Raw genomic sequence first — 25,250 nt, 5'->3', positions numbered from 1 at the left:
TTCAAATCGAGAGCTTGCTGACAAGGTGTTTACCAATGAAAAGGCAAATGGCAATGGGCAGCGAGCAGCAAGGTTGTATCAGGTCTATTCCATCCAACAGCAACCACAGCATTCAATGTTTGCACAGTGTTTAGCCATTTGTATGAGACAGGGTCATTTCAGGATGCAGGAAATCATGAAGGATGTATCCGAAGTGTTCAGACACCAGAATTGGAGGAAAATGTGATTAACACTGTGAAACGTGATTGCTGTGTCAATACCAGGCAGTTGGTCTGCCAGTAAATGGTAAGCCAGACGACTGTGTAGAACATTCTCATGACAATAGTTACTACCTCTATCACTTACACTGTGTGCAGGGCTTACTAGTGACAGACTTTCAACATTGGCAGCAATTTTGTCACTGGTTTCTTCACCAGGCAACCATGATTCCAGGATTTGTGTCATCCATCCTATTCTCAGATGAGACCACCTTTTATGCAGAGTGGTATCTTCAAGTTTCATAACAGTTATCTGTAGGATAGTATGCAGGACCCCTTGGTATGGTGACTGAAAATTATCAGCATCAGGGCAGCCAGCATGTGTGGGCCAGGAAAATTGGTGACCATATTTCTGAACCAGGCTTCCTTCCACATTGCTTAACAGTCTGGAACTATTGGCATTTCTAGAACATTAATGACCAGACACATCTCAATCATGTCTTCCCTGGTCGATGGATCCAATGATGGGGTCCAGTTGCATGTCTGCTTGTTCACCGGACCTTAATCTATGTGATTTCTGGTTGTGAGACCATCTCAAAAGTATTGTGTATACAGAACCCATTCCGGATGTGGAGACACTGGAGCTGCCTATGACACTGTTCAGATGTAGCCTGCCTGATGTGAACATGTAGGACAGAACACACTTGCATGCTCCATCGTACAGCACATATTAGACCACAGCCTCCGTAACAATGTATGATGGAATAAATGGTCTCTAGCATGGAAACCATATTTTTCCAGTCATAATTTCATTAGACTGTTTTTGTCCTACACCCTCTCATTGATCGATCACTAGAATTTGTACATGTTTGGAAAAATCACCCTACATTTTTGTCTCCATGTTTCACCAGAAGCAAGTCAAATAGGAAGGACATTTATGGAATTTAACAAGCAATATAAAATCCAGGATGGAATGTAGCAATATTATGAAAAGGAAAGTTGCTATGCATCATATAGCAGAGATTCTGATTCACAGGTAGGCACAATGAAAAGACTGTCACAAATTAGCTTTCGGACAGTATGACCTCCATCAAAAATAGATCTCAAACATGCACACACACACACACACACAAACACACACACACACACACACACACACACACATGACTGCAGTTGGTGCCAACTGAAACCACAGTGGCGTGTGTTTGAGTTGTGTTTCCGTGACTCTGTGTGTGTGTGTGTGTGTGTGTGTGTGTGTGTGTGTGTGAGAGAGAGAGAGAGAGAGAGAGAGAGAGAGAGAGAGAGAGAGAGATCTATTTTTGATGAAACCTGTACTAGCTGAAAGCTAATTTGTGATTGTCTTTTTATTGTGCCTATCTGTGACTCACCATCTCTGCTATATGGTGAGTAGCAAGTAAGGAATTTAACATATTCATCTGGATTCACACCTCTCACAAACACAGAAGGTTGACTGAACATGTTATCCCATTCCAGCAAGTTGTAAACAACCTCCCACATAGCTAAACCTGTTTTACATATTTGGAATAATTATTTGACAAAAGACAAGTAGATGATTGGGAAAAACCTCTACCCAAGATCCCTAGGAAGAAAATACCACACAAGGAGAAAATATGTTGGGCAACAGTTAGCACTGGACAAAAGGCAGAATACAGAAAACAATTGTATGATAAGAAATAATGATGCACTGTAAAGTACCGTGTAGGACAACAAGTACACCTCAGGACTCGTCCAAAATTGACAAAGTGTCATAAGTTGAATCGCAATTGGTAACTGCTAAACACAGGGCCATTTGATATATCCAAAATCCCTCACCCAGGAGCTTATAAGTTTGTGTACTTAAACAGTGGAAGGGAAAAAGGGCTCTACCCACATAAAGATTGTGCACTAAACAGAATTTCCCACTGATCAGCCACAGCTTAGAGCAATGTATAAAAGCATATATAAGAGATCACATACTATCCACTGGAATATATTTATTATGACTGATGTTTGGAACTGGGGAAAGATTTCATTTTGCCAATTTCATGTGTGTTGCCTTATTAGGTTGTAAGTTCTAGTTATGTAAGATTTTCATTGTATGTTTACAAGCCAAAGAAGCTCAGAAAACATTACTCCTGCCAAGCACAAGAAATTATTCAATTTGACACTGTACTTTTTAAACACACATGCGACTGAGACACAGCACATGGAATTGGCAAAGTGGGGTGAGGACAGAACTGCACATGAGTAGAAGCTAGATTTAAGGTTGACAACATCCACACATGCTCACAGCATACTGTATGTTGCTGTAGATTAGCAAAGAAATGCCAAGCAATCTACACTTAGTGAAAACTTTATGAGTTGTGTACTAAGGAAATAAAATGTCAACACTACAAAACCAAACTAAGATAATTTTCAGTAGCAGGACTCCAGGAAATGAGAAATACTACAGAAGAACCATTCGAATCACTAGGCTACAGAATTTACAATGGAAAACCTGGAATAAGGGTTATGAAAGAATGTCCCTTATTTGGAACTGGGTTTATATTCAATGTGAAAATAATAGATTTGATTATTGATTTTCAAGCTGTCTCCCCTAGAATTGCAACTTTGAGTTTAAAAGCATCCAACAAAATTTATACCATCATTATTGCCCATGCCCCTACTAATGAGAAGAATTTTCTAACAAACACTAAGAAAGAAGAGGAAAAGTTTTGGGATCTCCTTGACCAAACAATAAACCAAGTAAATATTAACAATGTTAAGATACTGTTAGGGGACTTCAGTGCCCAACTTGGAAGAGAAAGGAAATGCCGAGACATCATTTGGAATTGGGCCCCACATAAACAAACATATAAGAATGGTCAAAGACTTGCTGAACTCTGTAGGGAATACAAACTGGTCTCAAAGTCCACATACTTCAAAAGGAGGACAAACAAACTTAAAACTTGGAAACATCCTGATTGGAGAAAAGGAGAATGGCAGCTGGATCATGTATTTATCGACAAATTCTTCCACAGAGAAATCTACAGTGTTAAAGTATTAAGAGGGGTAGATACTGTTTCAGATCATTATATTATCAAAATCAGAATTAAGTTCACACCACTAAAAAAGAAACCACAGTGCAATAAACAAAAGAGGAACTTCAATCCCACCCAATTAATTAGAAATGATAAATATAGAGAAGTCATGCAAAACATAAAACTGACAGATAATTTAGAAGAACTGGTTAAAATCCTCAGGCAACAAGCAGAAAATTTAGCCCCATTGAACCCACATAAAAGACATGTCTGGTGGAACTCAGAATGTGACAAAATTCATGAAGAAAGACATCATGCGTGGTTAAAATTTCAAACAGAAAACAGAAGAAAATGCAACCAACCTAAAAAATATCAGGAAAAAGTTCACATAAATTATCAGGCAAACCAAGAGACAATCATAGAAAGATCTAATCAACTCAATAGAAGAAAATTACCGTAAAACCAATTCCAGAGACTTTTATAAAATGTTTGGAAGACAATACAAGGAAAATGTGAAAATCATGGCAAAAGCATTTAGTAAACTTTTGAATTGTGAAGAACTCCAGGAACTTTCAGCAATTAATACAGACACACCCATCAAGACTCCCTAATAAATCCTCCTACAATCCAAGAGGTTGAAACAGCACTCAGAGAGATGAAAAATTATAATCCATGTGGAGCAGACCAAGTTTTGCAGAAATGTGCAAATATGCCAGTGATCCTGTTTTAACATCCTTACACAAAGCCCTAACAAAAATCTGGATAGCAGAAAAGTTTCCCAAACATTGGACCACAGCCATAATCCACCCACTCCACTAAAAAGGAGATAAAAGCAACCTATATAATTACAGAGGTATCTCTCTCTTAGACTGCACATACAAGATTTTCTCCAGAATCCTATAAAAGAGGATCAAAGAGCAACTACATGAAGAATTAGATGAATACCAAGGAGGCTTCAGACCTTGGAGAACCTGTTCAGAACAGACCATAACTTTAAAATTAGCCATAGCATATTACAAGAAACGAAATAAACCTCTTGTAATAACCTTTGTGGACTTTAAAAAAGCATATGACTGTATCCATATACCTTCAATGTTAAAAATTTTAGGAAATTTCAGGCTCCATACAAAATTAATCAGATTGATAGAACTCACCTTAACCAACTCTGTATCAAGAGTCATGTTCAGGGGGGGACTCTCTGAGCCATTCATCGTAAAAACAGGTTTAAGACAAGGAGACAAGGAGATTGCTTGGCACCCCTACTGTTCAACTGTGCTTTAGAATACATAATGGTACAGGATTAACCCAAAGAACATCCAAATTGGAAGACCCAAAGACAACGTATAAGTTGAAACTGTGTAGGATTTGCTGATGACCTTGCTCTCTTGTCCAACAGTATTCAGGAAACCAAACAATAATTTATCTCATTACAGGAAATAGCACAGAAAATGGTCTTGGAATATCCTGTGAAACAACAGTCATCATCTGAACTGACCCACCACTCATAAACAAAATTGTCATAGGAAACCAAGAAATCAAAGTTGTAGATAAATTTAAATGTATGAGAAAAATCATACATATAACCTCAATGAAAAGCCAACATGTCATAACAGAATAAACAAATTGGCTAGAGCACAATATATCACCAAAAACACCTACAACAAAAAGAGCCTGTCAATAGCAACAAAATTAAAACACTACAAAACAGCCACTCAACCAGAAATAATATAACACAAGTGAAACCATCTTCAAAACAACTAACACTGCACAAATAGACAAAATACTCAAAACAGAGAGAAGAATCATCAGAACGTGCATCAAAAAATTATACCAGAAGATGGACACTGGAGAGTAGCTACAAGTGAAACAGTCTACAAGGTAATAGAACCGGTAATGAGTACAATCAGGAAGAAACACATTTCATTTTTCAGACATCTAATCAGAACACCAGAGAACAGGATCATCAGGAGAATAATATAAAAATTGTAGAATAGTAAGTGCAACATTAAGTGGATTACAGAAATCAAGGAAGATATGGATGAGCTACAGATTACATTGGAGGACCTGAGAAACAAAACTGACAAAATCAGGAAACTCACAGACAAACAAACCAGACTGCAAATGAGAATCAACAGACATACAATAGGAAGGGTGATTTCCGATGAAGGAAGAAGGATGAGATCTGAGAGAATGAAGAAGTACGAGGCAGACAGGAAATTGAAATATTCTATGTATAAAGTTGGCTAGAGAGGTCCAATGAAGGCCATAAAATGTAAATAATAATGATAATAATAATAATAATAATAATAATAATAATAATGAACTGCATGGTGATTAAAACTGAATATATGAATACTGAATGTGATGCATTACTAGCCAGTAAGCAACTATGCACTTAGATTTAAATCAGTATTTAAGTGTCCTTCCAGTGAATGATGCAGTCACATCCTGGGTAAAATTGGGAACACAGTAGTTACATGTCTGATACCAAACCATAAGGGCTGCATAGAAAATAAATAATTATATGTATAAAAATATGTGTGAGTGTGATGGTGAATATGAAAAAGATAAACATGGCATATGTATAAAATGGTTGAATGTAGATCTTATGTTACCAAATGAAAAGTGGTCAGACCAAGCATTAGATGTCAATGTGACTGGGAAGAGCACTAAGCAAGAGTTATTATAGTTCATTTGCATACAAACATAAGTTGTCTCAACGTTGTTTACACTTGTTCATTGGAATAATTCTTGTAGAGGCATATTCTTGCAAAACAGAATACACAAGAGTGATATAATGTAGCAAAAGAAGGTATGTCACTGACACCGAAGTACACTGTTTACAGTCAGTGATGACACTTGTATAACACAATATTATACTCTCAGAATGTATCAGTAAATAGTAAACATGAAGTGGATTAACATGAGTAGATAGATATGAAATGATGTACTCAATAGTTCTTTCATGATGAATGAAGGATTGCAATAGAAGAGTAAAAATGAATGCTTTTTCCTGTCCACAACATTTCCTGTAGATCAGTAGACACCTCCTAGTAAACTTGTCTGAAGTGTAGCTAAATGCAGTTATGTAGACTTATCGCCATTTCATGTCAAGAAGCTCTCTTTCCTCAGTGTCTGTAACTATGGATAGTCACATCAGGTCTGATGTATAAACACAAAACTCATCCACATCATCTGATAATCTTGTACACAAATATTTTGTCAATAGTAGATAATGAGATTGAAAAAATAACAACCTGTATAACGTTAAAGTAAAATGAGACTATGAATACAAACTGTTAAAAAATAACATTCAAAAGGGTAATGCCTGAGAGCGAAGTGTAATAAAAATGATCATGGTGAACTGAAAAATGTAATGTCACATGAAATCACAAGAAATATACTTAAAAAAAGAATGCCAATGCCATTACTGGGCAATAATAAACATTTATATCCTTAGAAGACTCGGGTATCAACAAGACATTCTACCACAGAGAGGGCATGAAAATGAATAAAGGCATTGGAGATTTACCTTGAACCCATTGGTCTTTGGGATGCTAATAGCATGAGCCTGGTTCAACCACTGAAACAAGTGTATTATTAGAGTAACAAATGCCTGTGCCATAAATGATGAACCTCCTCACCACAGCATTGATGGTTCCACTATGCACAAGGTTCAGCACACCATATTGCAGCAACGGGATGAACAGTTTTACCTAATTTGGGAAATAAGTGAAATCGTAGCACACTCATAGACAGCTCAACTTAACTACAGTGTTAACAAACTCAAGTGCACATGCAGCATACATCACGTGAACTGCACACACTGGACAATGCCACTATAGCAACAGCTATATTCCATTTCGTATTCATGCTGTCCCCATGCAGCAAAGATATTGTAGGGAGGTATGACTGTACATGAGTAAGTTGACAGAAATTTGAAAGTCATACTATCAATTTTTTATGTACCTCAATTGTTGTTTTTTTCACCAATCTTGGTGCCTGTAGTCTTTTAAGCTGGTGCAATTAAGACATATGTACTTGCACTCTCCCGATATTCTGTTAGTTAAATGTTATAATATGTAGAAGTCACAAGTTTTCACTCTCCTACCAAGCTATGTCCTAATCTCTACATCCTGATAGGATGAGGACTTGCATTTTTAAATGGACTTTTTCGGAGAAGAAGTCAACAAGAAGAGAGACTAGCTGACGCAGCCACGTTGGGGAGACAAGGTAAATATTAACCCATACACCAAAACTTGAAGGAATGAAGCTTGAATCAATGTTCCTGGTCTGCCACATTTCTTAACTCACACACATCCATAACTGCACATGTTTCTAAACTTACAATTTCTGGTGTAGCTACACGTGCCTTAGTATAACTATGTCAGCTCTGAACAATTCACATTATCTCTCTCTCTAACCACTGTACCTGAAATAATGAATGTCCTAGCCACTATCCCTTCCACCTCTCTCATGTGGTATTCCACCACCTGCCAAAGCTACAAAATATCCTCAATCATCCCTACTCCACCTCTGCTACCAACTCCTTGCCTTATTGATCATATCCCTGTAACAGACCTAGATGCAAGACATATCCCAAACATCCTCCCACCACCACCTACTCCAGCCCAGTCACAAACATCACCTTTCCCATCAGTGGCAGGGCTACCTGCAAAACCAGTCATGTTATCTACAAGCTAAGCTTCAACCGCTGTGCAGAATTCTAAATGGGCATGATAACCAGGAACCTCTCTGTCTGCATGAATGACCACTGACATACTGTGGCCAAGGAACAGCTGGACAATCCATTTGCTGAACATGCTACCAAACAGAAAATTCTTTGGTTCAATGACTGTTTCACAGCCTGTGCCATCCGGATCAATCCCAACAGCACTAGCTTTTCTGAACCGTGCACATTGGGCAGCTATCCTACTTTCCTGTAACCCGTCTGGCCTCAACCTTCGTTAGTCACTGTTCTTCATGCATGTATCCCCTTGCCTGTTTCCATTCCAGCACTCCACTGCATTCCATTCCACCAATACACCTACATGCTTTTTACTTCTCTCCTTTCCCATTCCCTTCTCCTCCCTCTCACCGTCTATGCTCCTGACTGCACCCAACTGCCCTACACTCTCCCTATTTGACACAGTGCAACCCACAAGCACTTTATTGCCCCACATCCCTACCCTCCCTGCCCCTCCTCCTCCCTTCTATACTCCCAGCATCAATATTGATTCTCCCATTGTGCACAGTTGCTCATGGACTGCCCTTGTCAGCCAGAGACAGTGGTTGTGTGTGTGTGCTTTGTGTGTGTGTGTGTGTGTGTGTGTGTGTGTGTGTGTGTGTGTGGTGTGTGTGTGTGTGTGTGTGAGAGAGAGAGAGAGAGAGAGAGAGAGAGAGATATTATCTACTCCAGAAGAAGGGCTTCCTGGATTTTCCATTGTTTCAGCATTATTGGAAATTTAACCACAATGGGGAAGAAATAGTGTGCAAAAATTTTGTTCAGAAAAAGTCATAGAAGGAACTGATAAAGCATTTTTAAAGCTACATCTATGAAAATTGGTATTTGGCTTCTCAGATAGAAATAAAAGCTATGTGTTTCACTGTTTGTGGAAACTCAACCCACTACTGCAGTGAGCTAGGGAATGAACAGTTTTATGAAACTATTTCACTGTGACAGCACTTTCAGAGCTAAAGGTACAAACATTTGTATTTGCCTTCTCTGTTAGAAATAACAAAAATATGTGTTTCACTGTTTTCATAAATTCAATCCTTAATGTGGAGAAATAGTGTCTGACTGATTCATTGACTCATCATTGCCCTGCCCAAACTGCTAAGAATAGAAACCTGAAATTTGGAGATGGTGTTGTTATACTGTAGGCATCGTACAGTGAGGGATTATTCAAAATCCCACCCATAAGGGGATGAAGTAGGGTATGAAAAGTTTTTTGAAAATATGTCACTATTAAGGCAATTTTGAAGTTGGAAGCATGAAAATTGGTATCTGCTTTCTCAGGCAGAATTAAAATAAACATGTGGTTCAGTACTGCTGGAAATTTAACCACCAGTGGTGTATAATAGTGCGTGAATTACCCTTTTTTTGACAAATCATTATCAAACAACTTCTGCAATAAATGATGAAAAGTTTTAAAACAATATTTTTTATTATACTAAAACATTTTTAAAGGTACACATATGAAAATTGGTATTTCACTTCATGGTTCAAAATAAAGAAATGTGTTAGGGGATGAAAGTTTCTATGGAAATATTGTGACAGGAAATAAAAAGACAGGATTAACAGAAACCTTCAATTCCAAATAACATAATTGTTTCTGGCCAAAAGTATAGTTGGAATAGACCATGCTTCTATGGCCTTATTTAGTGTGAATAGTTTATAAAATAGTACAATCTCTGAGCAACAAAAAACTTGGATTAAAAAGATCACTCTGTGCAGACCATACAGTCTAAGCAAGTTAAGCAGTGGGCGCTGAGCTTGTATATTATGAGCAGCACAAAATCCATGTCCTTGGCATATATGCCAGTAACTCCATTCTACATCGACTTTGATTCCCATACACTTCACATGAATATTCAAAAGGCAGTAAACAATGAATGATCTCCTATCTTGGTGAAGCATTCTATTGTTGAGATAAGCATGAAACTCTACATGGTACATATTCATCCCACCACAAGCACATAAGGGGCACAAAAAAAAAAAAAAAAAAAAAAAAAAAAAAAAAAAAAAAAAAAAAAAAAATACTCTTTATACACAATTTCTCAACACAATGCTTACACATATCTTCAAACATTTTTGTGTAGGTGCATGCTTTAATTATTGTACTTCAAGACTTATTTATTTTTTGGCCTCTCATCGATATAATAATCTCTGTGGCATCATTTTAAATGGCTGTGGAGATTACATGTCCTTCTACTTGCCTAGCATAGGACTGTTCCAGAAGTTACATATAGCTTGCTTTTCTTCCTCCATGCCTTCAACAATCTCTGTTTTGAAACATCTAAAACATTTTATGATTACAAATTGTCATTGGAGGTAAAATGCTGCTTAACCGACTTTTTTGATTGTCTGAATTTGTCTGGCATACTTTACTCAGCACAAATGCTCTTACAGTGAGAATGATGAATTTTCAATTCTTTACTGTGCAAACAGAGCTGATACAGTATCGATTTAACCCAACATGTTAAGAAAGGAAGTGTAAATAAAATTTAGCTGCAAAAGAATGAAATACATCATAAATAGGAACTCAGAAACTATGTGAAGTTGTTCATAGTAATGCTTTAGTCAATGGGAAGGTTGCAATGCAGGGTGACCTGCAGAGGATCAGTGATATGTCACTGGAAGGCAGCTGACAACCAGTTTCAAAGACAAAATGTCCACTTCCAAATGTTACTTTTAAATGTGCAACAATTTCTTTCTTGGAGAAGAGATCACTGTGTCAAAGCCTGCTCAATTTCATCAAGAAATGCTTACCAATATGGAGAGATAAATAACATACAAAAAACGAGATGCTGTGGCTGTGCTTCTGCATTTATGTGTAAAACTGAAACAGAGTCAGTTGGGCAATAGTTTTTCTCCAATGGCAAAATGTAATAACATTCACAGAGAAATCATTTCTGCCACTGCTTATCAATATGACATGGAATGTATATTGGGAAACACAGGGACTACGGGCATTCACAGTCATTCACCAAATGACCATATCATCCCACATATGACAACACTATAGGGCGTGCTCTTGTCAGAGGCTCTGAAGCTATGAGAATGTGTATGGATATTTTGTTGAGTTGCAGACACATACATTGAAGAGACCATTACATGTAAGCTTTTGGCCAAAGCCTTCTTTACAAAAGAAAAACACACACACACACATTCACAGAAGCAAGCACATCTCACACATACAACTGCTAGCTCTGGCCACTCCAGCAAGAATTCAACTGATATGCATTGAACTGGAGCAACAATGCAGAGGGGGTTAGGAAGGAGGAGGGTACAGGTGGGGGAAGAGGAATCAACTCAGCCTGGCTGAATGTGCAGTGGCAGGAAAAGTATCTGGACGTTCTGGTGGGGGATGGCGGAGGGTGGTCATGACAGAAAGGCTGTTACATATAAGCTTCTAGCCAAAGCCTTCTTCAGAAAAGAGGGCAGAAAGGAGACGGGAAAACACTGGTGGGTGGCCAATGAGAGTGAGGGTATGTGAATTATGAAGAAATGATAGAACAGAGGAAACAGGTCAATGGAGTGTGTGGGGACATTAGGTTACCATAGATTAAGTCTGGGGTGATTGTGGAAGTGGATAACGTGTTATGGGGATAACTCCCGTCAGTTCAGAAAAGCTGGAGGTGGAGGGGGAGGTCCAACTTTCTTATATCAACCTGTTTATGTGCCATCTAGGAAAATCTTCCTAGCCTCCTGAAACCCTAAATCCCTGGTCTAGTTACGGTTCACTGATTGGATCTTCACAATCTGGACTCAGGGCCAGGACACCTCATCTTCATTCCTTCACAACTTGAATACCTTCTCTCTCATGCACATCTCAACCCAGCATGTCACCTTCCTGGACACTGATCTCACCCTCTCTGACAGCACAGTCCACACTTCTGTCCAAATTAAACCCACCATCCTGCATTTTGACAGCTGCCATCCATTCCACACCAAAAACCCCTCCTGTACAGCCTAAGCACCTGGGGATGAGTATCTGCAATGAGAGGAGCTCTCTTCATCAGAATGCTGAATGTCTCACAAAGGCCTTCACAGACAGACACTATCCTCCAGACCTAGCCTGCAAACAGATTTCCTGTGCCGTATCCCCACACATTCCCAATAATTCTTTCATCATTCCTATGAACCAGCTACAAAGGACCACTCCCCTCATCATGCAGTACACACCAAGCTGGAACAATTGAACCATATCCTTCTGCAGATCTTTGATTATCTATCATCATGCCCTGCAGATAGGAACATTCAACCCAAAATCTTTCTAACCTACCCTAAAGTGGTATTTTGTCAGCCACCCAACCTCCACAACATCCTCGTCCATCCTTCTGCCATGTCGAATCCCAACCCCATAAGGATCATATCCCTGTGGAAGACCCAGGTGCAAGACCTGTCCAATCCAGTCTGCCAGCACTTCCTATTCCAGTCCTATCACAGGCTTATCCTCCCCAATCAGAGGCCAGGCCACCTATGAGAGTAGCTATCTGTTATACTAGTGGTAATCATTGCCCAGCTCTTTATATTGATATGACTACCAAGCAACTATCCACCAGGATGAATGTCCATTGCCAAACTGTGGCCAAGGACAAAGTGGATCACTCTGTGGCCCAGCATGGAGCTGAACACAACATGTTTTGTTTCAGTGGCTGCTACACAACCCAGGCCATCTGAATCCTTATGTGAAAGTATGTGTTTTTCTTTTCTGAAGAAGACTTTGACCAAAAGCTTATATGTAACAGCCTTTCTGCCATGCCTGTCTGAAACTCAACATTTCATCTTTATGGTGAGTAGCAACGCTATCCTTTCTATAACATTGTTGACATTCCCTTTGTTTCTATGTATACTTCGTTAAGTTACAAGTGGAATTGAAATTGCCGCTCTTCATGATTGTAGAATGTCCTATAAACCAAATTCCAATAAAGCATTTAAGGAGGGTTAATCTGACATTTAAAACATGTGGTGTAATGTTTATGGTCAGTAATAGATGCTACATCTCCAGCCTCAGAAAATGTTGAGTCCATTCCTCGCATAAAAAAAGGAACAACCATACATCATGTTGACGACATTTCTAGATGGTGAAGAAAAGCTGCATTTTGGTTTGCTCTGGAAGTAAAACAACTTAAACAATTCATCATTGTCTGAGCTATGTCTTAAGATGATGTTACAGGGCACCCCTGGATAATGTTAGGTCTGTGTACAATTTCATGTCTCTGCCAGACGAATACTCTCTTCTCCCTGTTCTCGTACCTCCCCAAGTATCTCTTTCTGTTTGCCTGTCTTTCTATGTAGCTTCTTGTGTACTTATTATATTTTTGTAGTTGCTGACTTATATATCTGTTATCTTTGTGTGTTTCAGGCCAATTCTACCAATAGTCTTTGTTGTATGCTTCAGTTCTTTACACAATGCCCAATGCTGATGATAAATTTTGATATTGATCTACTGTCTTCATTGAGGACATTAGTAAGTTTTCTGAAACAAATTTCATTTATTATGTGTTTTCTCTCTCTCTCTCTTCTTTCTTCATTCATTAAGTACTTTATGCTTCAGTCGACCATGACACAAACTTTGATTTAGTTGTGTAAGTACAATACACAAAATGCCTGTAAAAAAAATTAAGAAAAAACTGGTGCTATAAAGATTAAAACTTACCTAGGCCTCCGACCCAACATTTGGCTGCTTCAAAGTCAGGTGAATGAAGCTCAAATTCTTTATTTCGTGGATCATATGTAGCTGTCAGCCTTATTCCTTTTGCATTTGTGCCGTGCGAAATTTCAGTGAGAGCAAAACAACCTCCAGCCTTGTGAACACAAAAGCAATGAAACATAGTTACATTGTAATAACTAATAATATTTCAGTACAAAAAATTGTCCAGCCTTTTAGGTGCATGGGCATAGTTACAATCTACTCATTTGAAAATGACTTTGTAAAACAAATCAGAAGAAATGTATTGTTATCAGTTCATCATCAAAGAACTGGTGTCCATTACAAAGAAGAGAGAAAATGAAACTGATTACATATTAAGATATTAAACAAGTAGCAAAATTAATATGTGTGTTTTTTCATTACCATTTAATGTTTGCTTATTATTTTCTTTAGTGATACGTTAATGTTTCTTATCTAAAAACTGCATGCTAAAGAAATCTAATATTTCATGGAAATGATCACAGAAAGTTATTCTGAATCAACACACTCATCAATGAAGGTGGGAGGACCTCTGTCTCATCAGAAGATGAAAATGCAAGCTGTCTATATTTGTACTTTTGTTCAATATCTTAAACCATGTTATTGCTTTGACATCTGTGAATAGAAATATTATATTTTACTATGTTTAAAACTACTTGATTGGATTTTATTATTCAATAAAATATGACGCAGAAAGTTGAGTTCATATGTACATTGTTGATTGCATGTTACAGGTATAGCCCAATTACCTTTACTCCATTTCAAGACACTGATCATTACATTCAACTGCTCTTCCAAGTCCTTTTGCTGTCTCTGACAGAATTACAATGTTATCGACAAACCTCAAAGTATTTATTTCTTCTCTGTGGATTTTATTTCCTACTCCAAATGTTTCTTTTGTTTCCTTTACTACTTGCTCAATATACAGATTGAATAACATCGGTGATAGGCTACAATCCTGTCTCACTCCCTTCTCAACGAATGCTTCCCTTTCATCCCCCTCTGTCCCTATAACTGCCATCTGGTTTCTGTACAAATTGTAAATAGCCTTTCACTTGTAGCTAACAACTTACTATGGTATGTTACATGCAAGTCTGATATGTGTCTGAAAAAAAGAATGAACTTTATCATATAAATAAACATTGAAATTATGGGATACTAAAAGTTCCTAAAAAAGCACAAAACAACCCTGCAACTTTCAGAGTTTGAAAGAGAGTATTTTGGTCAACATTGTCAGAAGCTTTCGCTAAGACTACAAATGCTAGAAATGTAGGTTTGCCTTTCCTTAATCTATCTTCTAAGATAAGTTGTAGGGTCAGCATTGACTCTTGAGTTCCAACATTTCAATGGAATCCAAACTGATCTTCCTTGAGGTCAGCTTTTACCAGTTTTTCCATTCATCTGTAAAGAATTTGTGTCAGTATTTCACAGCTGTGACTGGCATTATTATATTCTTATTGAAGTCTGAGGGTATTTCACCTGTCTCCTACATCTGGCTCACCAGAAGGTAGAGTTTTGTCAGGGCTGGCTCTCCCGAGGCTATCAGTAGTTCCAATGGAATGTTGTCTACTCCCGGGGCCTTGTTTTGACTTAGGTCTTTCAGTGCTCTGTCAAATTCTTCATGCAGTATCATATCCCCCACTTCATCTTCATCTACATCCTCTTCAGGACTGGTTTTCCATCTGAGCTCTTGATATTCATACATGTGGTCCTCTTCTCTCCAAAAGCCTCTTCAATTTTCTTGTAGCAGGGGGATATAAAATGAACATCAATAAGAGCAAATTGAGGATAATGAAATGCAGTCAAATTAAACCAGGTGATAATGAGGGAATTAGGTTAGGAAATGAGACACTTAAAGTACTGGATGAGTTTTGTGGTTTGGGGGGCAAAACAACTTATGATGGTTGAAGTAGAGAGGATATAAAATGTAGACTGGCTATGGCAAGGACACTGTTTCTGAAGAAGAGAAATTTGTTAACATCAAGATAGATTTAAGTGTCAGAAAGTCTTTTCTGGAGGTATTTGTGTGGATTGTAGCCATGTGTGGAAGAGAAACATTGACGATAAATAGTTTGGACAAGTAGAGAATAGAAGCTTTTGAAATGTGGTGCTACAGAAGAATGCTGAAGATTAGATGGGTAGATCATGTAACTAATGAGGAGGCACTGAACAGTATTGGGGAGAAAAGGAACTTGTGGTACAACTTGACTAGAAGAAAGAATTGGTTGATAGGACACATTCTGAGGCATCAAGGGATCACCAATTTAGTACTGGAGACACTTAAAGTAGTAGATGAGCTTTGTGATTTGGGGAGAAAAATAACTTATGAAGGTCAAATTAGAGAGGATATAAAATGTAGACTGGCTATGGCAAGGGAAGTGTGGAGGGTAAAAATCATAGAGGGAGACAAAGAGATGAATATGCTAAGCAGATTCAGAAGGATGTAGGTTGCAGTAGTTTCTCACAGATGAAGAAGCTTGCATGGAGAGCTGCATCAAACCAAACTCTTGACTGAATACCACAACAACAATAACCCAATTACAGATTTTTTGTTGTTGTTTGAGACCTTGTGCACCATATAGCTTCAATTCAAAAATTCTAATATTTCATGTTTGTATCATTTTCTCATAACATTTCATTGATTGTGTCACATCTTGTATGTAACAGATATATTATGTATCTTTTAAAACTTGAAATTGCTGTGTAAAATTCATATTGTTTTGTGCTTTTTTGGAACTTTTAGTATCCCATAATTTCAATGTTTATTTATATGATAAAGTTCATTCTTTTTTCAGACACATATCAGACTTTTGTGTAACATGCCATAGTAAGTTGTGAGCTACAAGTTATGTATTCTGCTAAGTTTTCTGTCTGTGGTGTTTATTTCAGGTCAACACTGTACATTTTACAGTCATAGCATAATCTTAGCTATTACCCGATTCAACTGCTATGTTGTGATATTGTGTTTTGTGCATATTATAACTCTTGTATCATGTTCCATTTGTTTGAATTTTTTTTCAAAGTAGCTGTTTTTTCTTAACAAATATACACATAGTAAGCTATGGTAGTGTCACAGACTAATGTGTAGGAAATAACATGTTACACTCAATGTTTAACTTAGTCAACAAAACATGTCAGAAGATTTATTAATGTGTAAGTTAGACAAAAATACTGGACAGACCACTACATGAGAAATTCTATGCAGAGACAGAATTCGTGGAAGCTGTATGTCTGGGGAGTAGTATGTGTGCTAAAACCTGGCCACCTGCTGTAATGTGGTGTCACCTATTCAATGCTGGTGCCACAACAAAGGTGAATATGGCCCTCAGAATGGCACCATGTGCAATGTGCAACTGGCTCCTTCTCTATGTGGAGATATGAAGCGGTGTTGATTTGCACCTTGCATAACAATTTGTTACATAGGGAACATTGCCTGTTTATGTAGTTATAATACTAATCTGGTGTTCTGAAAGCTGTTGATGTGAAATGTTGTTTATGATGTTGAAGAATATGTGACATAAACTGATGTCCGGGTATTTGTTGATTTGGTGACATCAGTAGGAGAACAGCCTCTCCCATGGCTCCATGCATAATTACCAGGTGAAGAAAAATGATTAGCATGGCAGACAGGAAATGAGTAATGGATTCGGTTCACTTCTGCAAAGGAAGATCAACTTATTTATAGAAATCATGAGTATTCAGAACACTCGATGAGACAGTGTACACACTTGCACATACTACACACATAAGTACAAGCACCAATTAAATCACAGCGTCACCACACTACAAGTGTTTAACAAGGCCATCAGTTTGTGTAGAGTAGTGATAATCATAATTCTTGTTGGTAGCCTTTACAGAAATAACCACCAGCAGCAGTTTCTGCCTACTGAATCCTTTCAGACCTGAAACTTCCTGGCAGATTAAAACTGTGAGCCAGCTCGAGACTCGAACTCGGGACCTTTGCCTTTCATGGGCAAGTGTTCCACCAACTGAGCTACCCAAGTGCGACTCACCACCTGTCCTCACAATTTTAACAATTTTACTTCAATCAGTACCTCATCTCCTAACTTCCAACCTTCACAGGCATTCTCCTGCGAAACTTGAAGGACTAGCACTACTAGAAGAAAGTATACTGCACAGACATGGCTTAGCCACTGCCTGGAAGATGTTTCCAGAATGAGATTTTCACTCTGCAGTGGAGTGTGCACTGATATGAAACTTCCTGGCAGATTAAAACTGTGTGCTCGACCGAGACTCGAATTTTGGACCTTTGCCTTTCATCGGCAAGTGCTCTACTAACTGAGCTACCCAAGAATGACTCAAGACCTGTCCTCACAATTTTACTTTCACCAGTACCTCGTCTCCTACCTTCCAAGTAAAATTGAAAAATTGAGAGGATTGGTTGTGAGTCATGCTGGGGTAGCTCAGTTGGTAGAGCACTTGCCTGCAAAAGGTAAAGGGCTCGAGTTTGTGTCTCAGTCTGGCTCACAGTTTTAATCTGCCAGGAAGTTTCAGATCAGTGCACACTCCACTGCAGAGTGAAAATTTCATTCTGGAAACATCTCCCAGTCTGTAGTTAAGCCATGTCTCTGCAATATCCATTCTTCTCGTACTGATAGTCCTGCAAGTTTTGCAGGAAAACTCTTGTGAAGTTTGGAAAGTAGAAGATGAGGTATTGGCAGAAGTAAAATTGCAAGGACAGGTCGTGAGTTGTGCTTGGATAACTCTGTTGGTACAGCACTTGCCCCTGAAAGGCAAAGGTCCCGAGTTCAAGTCTCAGTCCAGCACACAGTTTGAATCTTCCAGGAAAATTTCATTCCTTTCAGACCTTGTGGTCACAATTATGTAATAATAAACTATGTTCACTAATAATTCTCTTACAAGAAATGTCATGTGCATCAAAACCCAGCATGCACATTTGTGTACACTTGTTTTAGGTATGTTCAAGCACCTGCTGGACTCTTGTAAGCAGTCTGTGAACTACTTAGCGAATTACACTCCGTGGTTTGTGTATTTGTGTCTCCCTGGGAAGCCATTACCACCTGATTTAATTGCTATAAAAGGCACATTTTAGATTTTTTTTTGTGAACATTTTATGATGAATAATGAAATTATCAGCAATGTCATTCATTTCATATTTGTATTATTTATCAAGTGAGTATAGCATAAAATGGTCCCCAAGGACCATGAATCAGCTGTGTCTGCATGGCTATGGTAGTAATGTTTTTTTTTTTTTTTTTAACTTAATTTCAGGATCAGCAGGAAGAAGAAGAATAAAAGGCCTATGCATTTGATATTATTTTTTTTTATATTAGTGTTGTTTGAGTTACAAATATCGGTAAGAAATATCTTTCTGTGGAGAAAGTCTGGGAATTGATTATAATCATTATTGAAAATGGTGAAGTTTCTGAGCCACGCTTTGGCTCGCGTTGGTGCTGTTTGTAGCTTTCCACCCTCTGTTACAGGCCAGATGATATCATTTAGTTGGCATGGTTGCAGTTGGTTGTCTTCTTCTTCTGTTGACTAGTGTCACTCAGTTTCACAAGCGCTACCTGTCTACTAGTGGCAGCAGCAGCAGTTATCGATATGTAGTACTGTTACCCTACCTTTGGAGCAATGTTGTTTTTCCGGGTCGTGCGAGGGTGCCAGTTCAGTTGGGGACTCGGGAGGAGCCAGGTCCGTGCAATGCGAGAACACGCTGGGACCGCTGGCGATGTGCATGGACTGCTGGATGGAAGGACTGTGATCATGAGGGTGGATGACCTTGCCATAAACTGGATCCTGCATGCTTTAAGATGAATGCATTTCAATTCAAGCAGAGAAACCTCCATCATTGTGACATCTCGTGATTCTCCAATGACTTGGGTCGGTGTTGCTGCTCACAGTGTTGCTGAGGTGAAGAGCAGGGAGTGCCGTGCTTGGATAAAGCAGATCTGACTGTTGTTGTTGTGGTCTTCAGTCCTGAGACTGGTTTGATGCAGCTCTCCATGCTACTCTATTCTGTGCAAGCTTCTTCATCTCCCAGTACTTACTGCAAACTACATCCTTCTGAATCTGCTTAGTGTATTCATCTCTTGGTCTCCCTCTACGATTTTTACCCTCCACACTGCCCTCCAATGCTAAATTTGTGATCCCTTGATGCCTCAAAACATGTCCTACCAACCGGTCCCTTCTTTTTGTCAAGTTGTGCCACAAACTCCTCTTCTCCCCAATTCTATTCAATACCTCCTCATTAGTTATGTGATCTACCCATCTAATCTTCAGCATTCTTCTGTAGCACCACATTTTGAAAGCTTCTATACTCTTTTTGTCCAAACTAGTTATCGTCCATGTTTCACTTCCATACAAGGCTATACTCCATACAAATACTTTCAGAAACGACTTCCTGACACTTAAATCTATACTTGATGTTAACAAATTTCTCTTCTCCAGAAACGATTTCCTTACCATTGCCAGTCTACATTTTATATCCTCTCTACTTCGACCATCATCAGTTATTTTACTCCCTAAATAGCAAAACTACTTTACTACTTTAAGTGTCTCATTTCCTAATCTAATTCCCTCAGCATGACCCGATTTAATTTGACTGCATTCCATTATCCTCGTTTTGCTTTTGTTGATGTTCATCTTATATTCTCCTTTCAAGACACTGTCCATTCCATTCAACTGCTCTTCCAAGTCCTTTGCTGTCTCTGACAGAATTACAATGTCATCGGTGAACCTCAAAGTTTTTATTTCTTCTCCATGCATTTTAATACCTACTCCGATTTTTTCTTCTGTTTCCTTTACTGCTTGTTCAACATACAGATTGAATAACATCAGGGAGAGGCTACAACCCTGTCTCAGTCCCTTCTCAACCACTGCTTCCCTTTCATGCCCCTCGACTCTTATAAGTGCCATCTGGTTTCTGTACAAATTGTAAATAGCCTTACACTCCCTGTATTTTACCGCTGCCACCTTCAGAATTTGAAAGAGAGTATTCCAGTCAACATTGTCAAAAGCTTTCTCTATGTCTACAAATGCTAGAAACGTGGGTTTGCCTTTTCTTGATCTTTCTTCTAAGATAAGTCATAAGGTTAATATTGCCTCACGTGTTCCGACATTTCTACGGAATCCAAACTGATCTTCCCCGAGGTCCGCTTCTACCAGCTTTTCCATTCATCTGTAAAGAATTCGCGGTAGTATTTTGCAGCTGTGACTTATTAAACTGATAGTTCGGTAATTTTCACATCTGTCAACACCTGCTTTCTTTGGGATTGGAATTATTATATTCTTCCTGAAGTCTGAGGGTATTTTGCCTGTCTCATACATCTTACTCACCAGATGGTAGAGTTTTGGTAGGAATGGCTTTCCCAAGGCCGTCAGTAGTTCTAATGGAATGTTGTCTACTCCCGGGGCCTTGTTTCGACTCAGGTCTTTCAGTGTCTGGTCAAACTCTTCCGCGGTATCTTATCTCCCATTTCATCTTCATCTACATCCTCTTCCATTTCCATAATATTGTCCTCAAGTACATCGCCCATGTATAAACCCTCTATATACTCCTTCCACCTTTCCGCCTTTCCTTCTTTGCTTAGAACTGGGTTTCCATCTGAGCTCTTGATATTCATACAAGTGGTTCTCTTTTCTCAAAATGTCTCTTTAATTTTCCTGTAGGCAGTATCTATCTTATCCCTAGTGAGATAAGCCTCTACATCCTTACTTTTGTCCTCTAGCCATCCCTGCTTAGCCATTTTGCACTTCCTGTCGATCTCATTTTTGAGATGTTTGTATTCCTTTTTGCCTGCTTCATTTACTGCATTTTTATATTTTCTCCTTTCATCAATTAAATTCAATATTTCTTCTGTTACCCAAGGATTTCTACTAGCCCTCATCTTTTTACCTACTTGATGCTCTGCTGCCTTCACTACTTCATCCCTCAAAGCTACCCATTCTTCTTCTACTGTATTTCTTTCCCCCATTCCTGTCAAATGTTCCCTTATGCTCTCCCTGAAGCTCTGTACAACCTCTGGTTTAGTCAGTTTATCCAGGTCCCATCTCCTTAAATTCCCACCTTTTTGCAGTTTCTTCAGTTTTAATCTACAGTTAATAATCAGAGTCCACATCTGCCCTTGGAAATTTACAATTTACAATTTAAAACTTGATTCCTAAATCTCTGTCTTACCATTATGTAATCTATCTGATACCTATTAGTATCTCCAGGATTCTTCCATGTATACAACCTTCTTTTATGATTCTTGAACCAAGTATTAGCTATGATTAAGTTGTGCTCTGTGCAAAATTCTACCAGACAGCTTCCTCTTTCATTTCTTCCCCCAATTCATATTCACCTACTATGTTTCCTTCTCTCCCTTTTCCTACTGACGAATTCCAGTCACCCATGACTATTAAATTTTCGTACCCCTTCACTACGTGAATAATTTCTTTTATCTCATCATACATTTCATCAATTTCTTCATCATCTGCAGAGCTAGTTAGCATATAAACTTGTACAGATCTGACTAACTTTCCTCAACTGCTTATTAGTATTTACTTCATTCATCTTGTTACAATTTCAACCAGCGGTATTTTGCATGACTGGTCTCCGCTAACACCCCTGTTACCTGCCCTGGGGGTTAGTGTATGTTACGGCAGTGTACATTTCCTCATCTTGCTGCTGCTGAACAGTAAGGTGTGTAGTTTTGACAGCTTTCTTGATTGTAGACTGTTTGTGATTCTTCTAGTCTGGTGGTAGTGATTCCATTCTTGTTCCAGGTGCTCTAAACACAGTATTCTGGGTGCGTAGTGCAGTCTTCCGGTTCCGGCTTTGGAGTCTTGTTCCATTCTTGCATTTGGTTTATTAGACATCAAGTATCTTCAGCAAGATTATCATTAGTCATTCATTGGACTGCCACTAGTCTGAGTTACCAACCTGTGAAGTGAATGCAACTCTTGGCTGCCTATCTCATAGCTCGCGAAAGTTTCTTTTTGCCGGACCTACTCAAAGGTTGATCCCTGGAACAACGTCTGTGACTGGCCCTTGTGTTTTATTATTATATGTTTCTAAATTTTTTTATTTAACTGCCATTCTTGGCGTTGCAACAGCTTTAAATGGTTGTGCTACCAAAGTTACCAACATTTTGTCTCATTTGTTTGGTTATCAGTTGCTTGTCCTTTTAAATTAACATTTTCTGTTGTATTTGCTGTTTAACTGTATTTTTTTAATTTTTTATATAATTGCCATTATTGGTGTCACAGCAGGTTTCAATGGTTTTGCTACCAAGTTTACAAACATTTTGACTCACTCGTTTGATGAATACTCGCCTGTCTTTTAAATTAAACTTGCTATTGCACTGCTGTTTTACAGCTTTGTTAATTTTTTTATAATTGCCATTCTTGGCATTAAAGGCCTCCAGCCAATACTGTGGCTAGTTGCCTTAAAATTCTAATTGGGATCAGATTGGCTTGTTTTTAAAACATTACTTGCTGTATACTTATGTGGATGTGGTGTCTGTTCTTTTGGACGTATCCAAAAGAACAGACACCATTGATGACCTGCAGTCATCTAGAACCAAATTAGAATGATATATTAATACCTACAGCTGCTGACGGGCGTTGATATATGTCAACGAGAACAGGTGAAATTGTGTGCCCCAACCGCGACTCGAACCCAGGATCTCCTGCTTGCATTGCAGATGCTCTATCTGAGCCACTGAAGGCACAGAGGATAATGAGTGTGTTTGGTAGGGACGCTACAAATGTAATGTGTGGATATATAAGCTGAGAATGTGGGTCTCGCAGGAGGCGTGCGTGAGATAGTCTCTGCAGTTGCACTGTCCTCTGTAACCTCGGTGGCTCAGATAGATAGAGCATCTGCCTTGTAAGCTGGAGATCTCGTATTCGAGTCCCGGATGGGGCACACATTTGCACCTGTCCCCGTTGATATATATCAACGCCCGTCAGCAGCTGAATGTATTAATATATAATTCTAATTTCATTATTTGCTGTGTCTATATTTTATGTTCATTTATTAAATTGTAATGCACTGAGAGCACTATTAATTATACAGTTGTTTATTCCTTCATTAATAATGTGTGATATCTTTATTTATTGCTGAATCTGGAATTACTGTTTTAAAATAAATGTGTGTAATTGCAAAAAGAAACCAATAAAAACTGATTAAGGCCCCGTCCACAATTGTAACCAAATCCTGCCTTCCTTGGTTACCAGATTCCAACTGGTAGCAGAGTGTGGTTATGATTGTAATATTGTCATTTCAGTTACTGTCGGTTTGATTTGTTAAAGTTTGTTGGTGTTGTACAATTTCTGCCTTTGGTATTGCTTCTGTTTTAGGTGATCAATGCTGTAACAGTGGTCAAGCAGGGCCCCAGGATTGGCCTATTGAGGAGGGACCACCTCACTTATCAGCTGGCAATGAGACGCGAGCCTGTTGAGGGTAGTGTTCCTGACGCAGCAGCCCACTTGTATGCTACTGTTCTTCAGCTAGTTGCTGTCACGCTGGATGTTGTGGGTGAGACGAAGGCGGCCATTGAGTTTTTGTTTAAAGCTGTTAGGGGTCTTGAGGACAACATCGGCTTTTTAGAGGGCACTCAGCCTAGCGGTAGTCAGTTAGACAGGATTCGGGTACAGTTGACACATTTCACCAACTGGATATCTGATGTAAGGGCATTAAAGTTAGAGGATCGTGATAAGGAATCAACTGCTGAATTGAGGTCATTGGTTAATAAATTGCAGTTAAAGGTCACATGTTTAGAGCTTGACGGGAAGAGGATGAAGGAGCAGGATTTGTTATCTTCCGGGTAGTGCGCTAGCGAGCCCAGGAATAACGCCCTTATGTCCTCCGAGGGGTTAGCCGAGGCATTTGCTAAATCGCCTTATCCTCTGGTGCATCTGGTTCGAGACATCACAGAATTAGCTATAGACCAACTTGAGAAAATTGAAAGTTTGTTACAGTTGTTGGTTCACTTTGAGTAACAGGCTCATGCATTTGGTGTTTCACATCAGGTAATTTCGTCTCTATTAATTCTTTTAATTAGAGGCGAATTGAGGACTCCGGTATCCAGGGCCATGGCAGAATGGTTTTCATTGCAGCAGTTAGGGAGCTTTTGATCAGTGAAAGATTGACCACGGGAGTTGGTAAACAGCTCGAGTGTCGTGGTATTTGGCAGGTGCAGCAAGATAGGGAGGAGTTGCATCAATATGTGGAAAGAGTTAATATGGCCTTTTTGGTCTTGTTAGTCGATTTGCCTGAGCACGGGTTAGTTTCAATTGTCCTCAGGGGAATGCAAGTGGCAGATATGTCACATTTTGTTTTTTGCTGTTGTCCCTTCACTTGGGAAGAACTTTGTGCCGCTGTTGTAGTGATATCTGCGTTGCCACTCTTGGACGATAGACACCGTGAAGTTAAAATTCAGCCCGTGGATGTCACCGAGGGGAACTTTGGATTACCGACATCAGGTGAACCTGCTAAAGGGGAATCACGGAGTTGTTTCAGGTGTGGTAGAACAAGGCATTTAGTTCCTACTTGAATTCAGCCGCGGGCACCCAGAGACGATAAATGCCACCCGGCTGGGCAGTGATCCTGGGGTTGAGCCTTTAAACCCTAGTGTGCCCGTGTC

At 38.9% G+C, this 25,250-nt stretch overlaps 1 protein-coding gene across 2 annotated transcripts in view; it reads right to left on the bottom strand.

Moving 5' to 3' along the window:
- The window catches only part of LOC126365841 (peroxisomal acyl-coenzyme A oxidase 3-like), a 315,115-nt gene that overhangs the window by 127,736 nt on the left and 162,129 nt on the right, over positions 1-25,250 (bottom strand). For both annotated transcript variants that reach the window (XM_050008476.1, XM_050008475.1), the window contains exon 5: positions 13,603-13,750. In XM_050008476.1, the coding sequence (XP_049864433.1) occupies positions 13,603-13,750 (148 nt within the window). The remainder of the gene's footprint in view (positions 1-13,602; positions 13,751-25,250) is intronic.

This window comes from Schistocerca gregaria, chromosome 4 (genome assembly GCF_023897955.1).
Source record: "Schistocerca gregaria isolate iqSchGreg1 chromosome 4, iqSchGreg1.2, whole genome shotgun sequence".
NCBI classification, from domain to species: Eukaryota; Metazoa; Arthropoda; class Insecta; order Orthoptera; family Acrididae; genus Schistocerca; species Schistocerca gregaria.
This window is presented reverse-complemented; position numbering and strand designations above follow the sequence as displayed.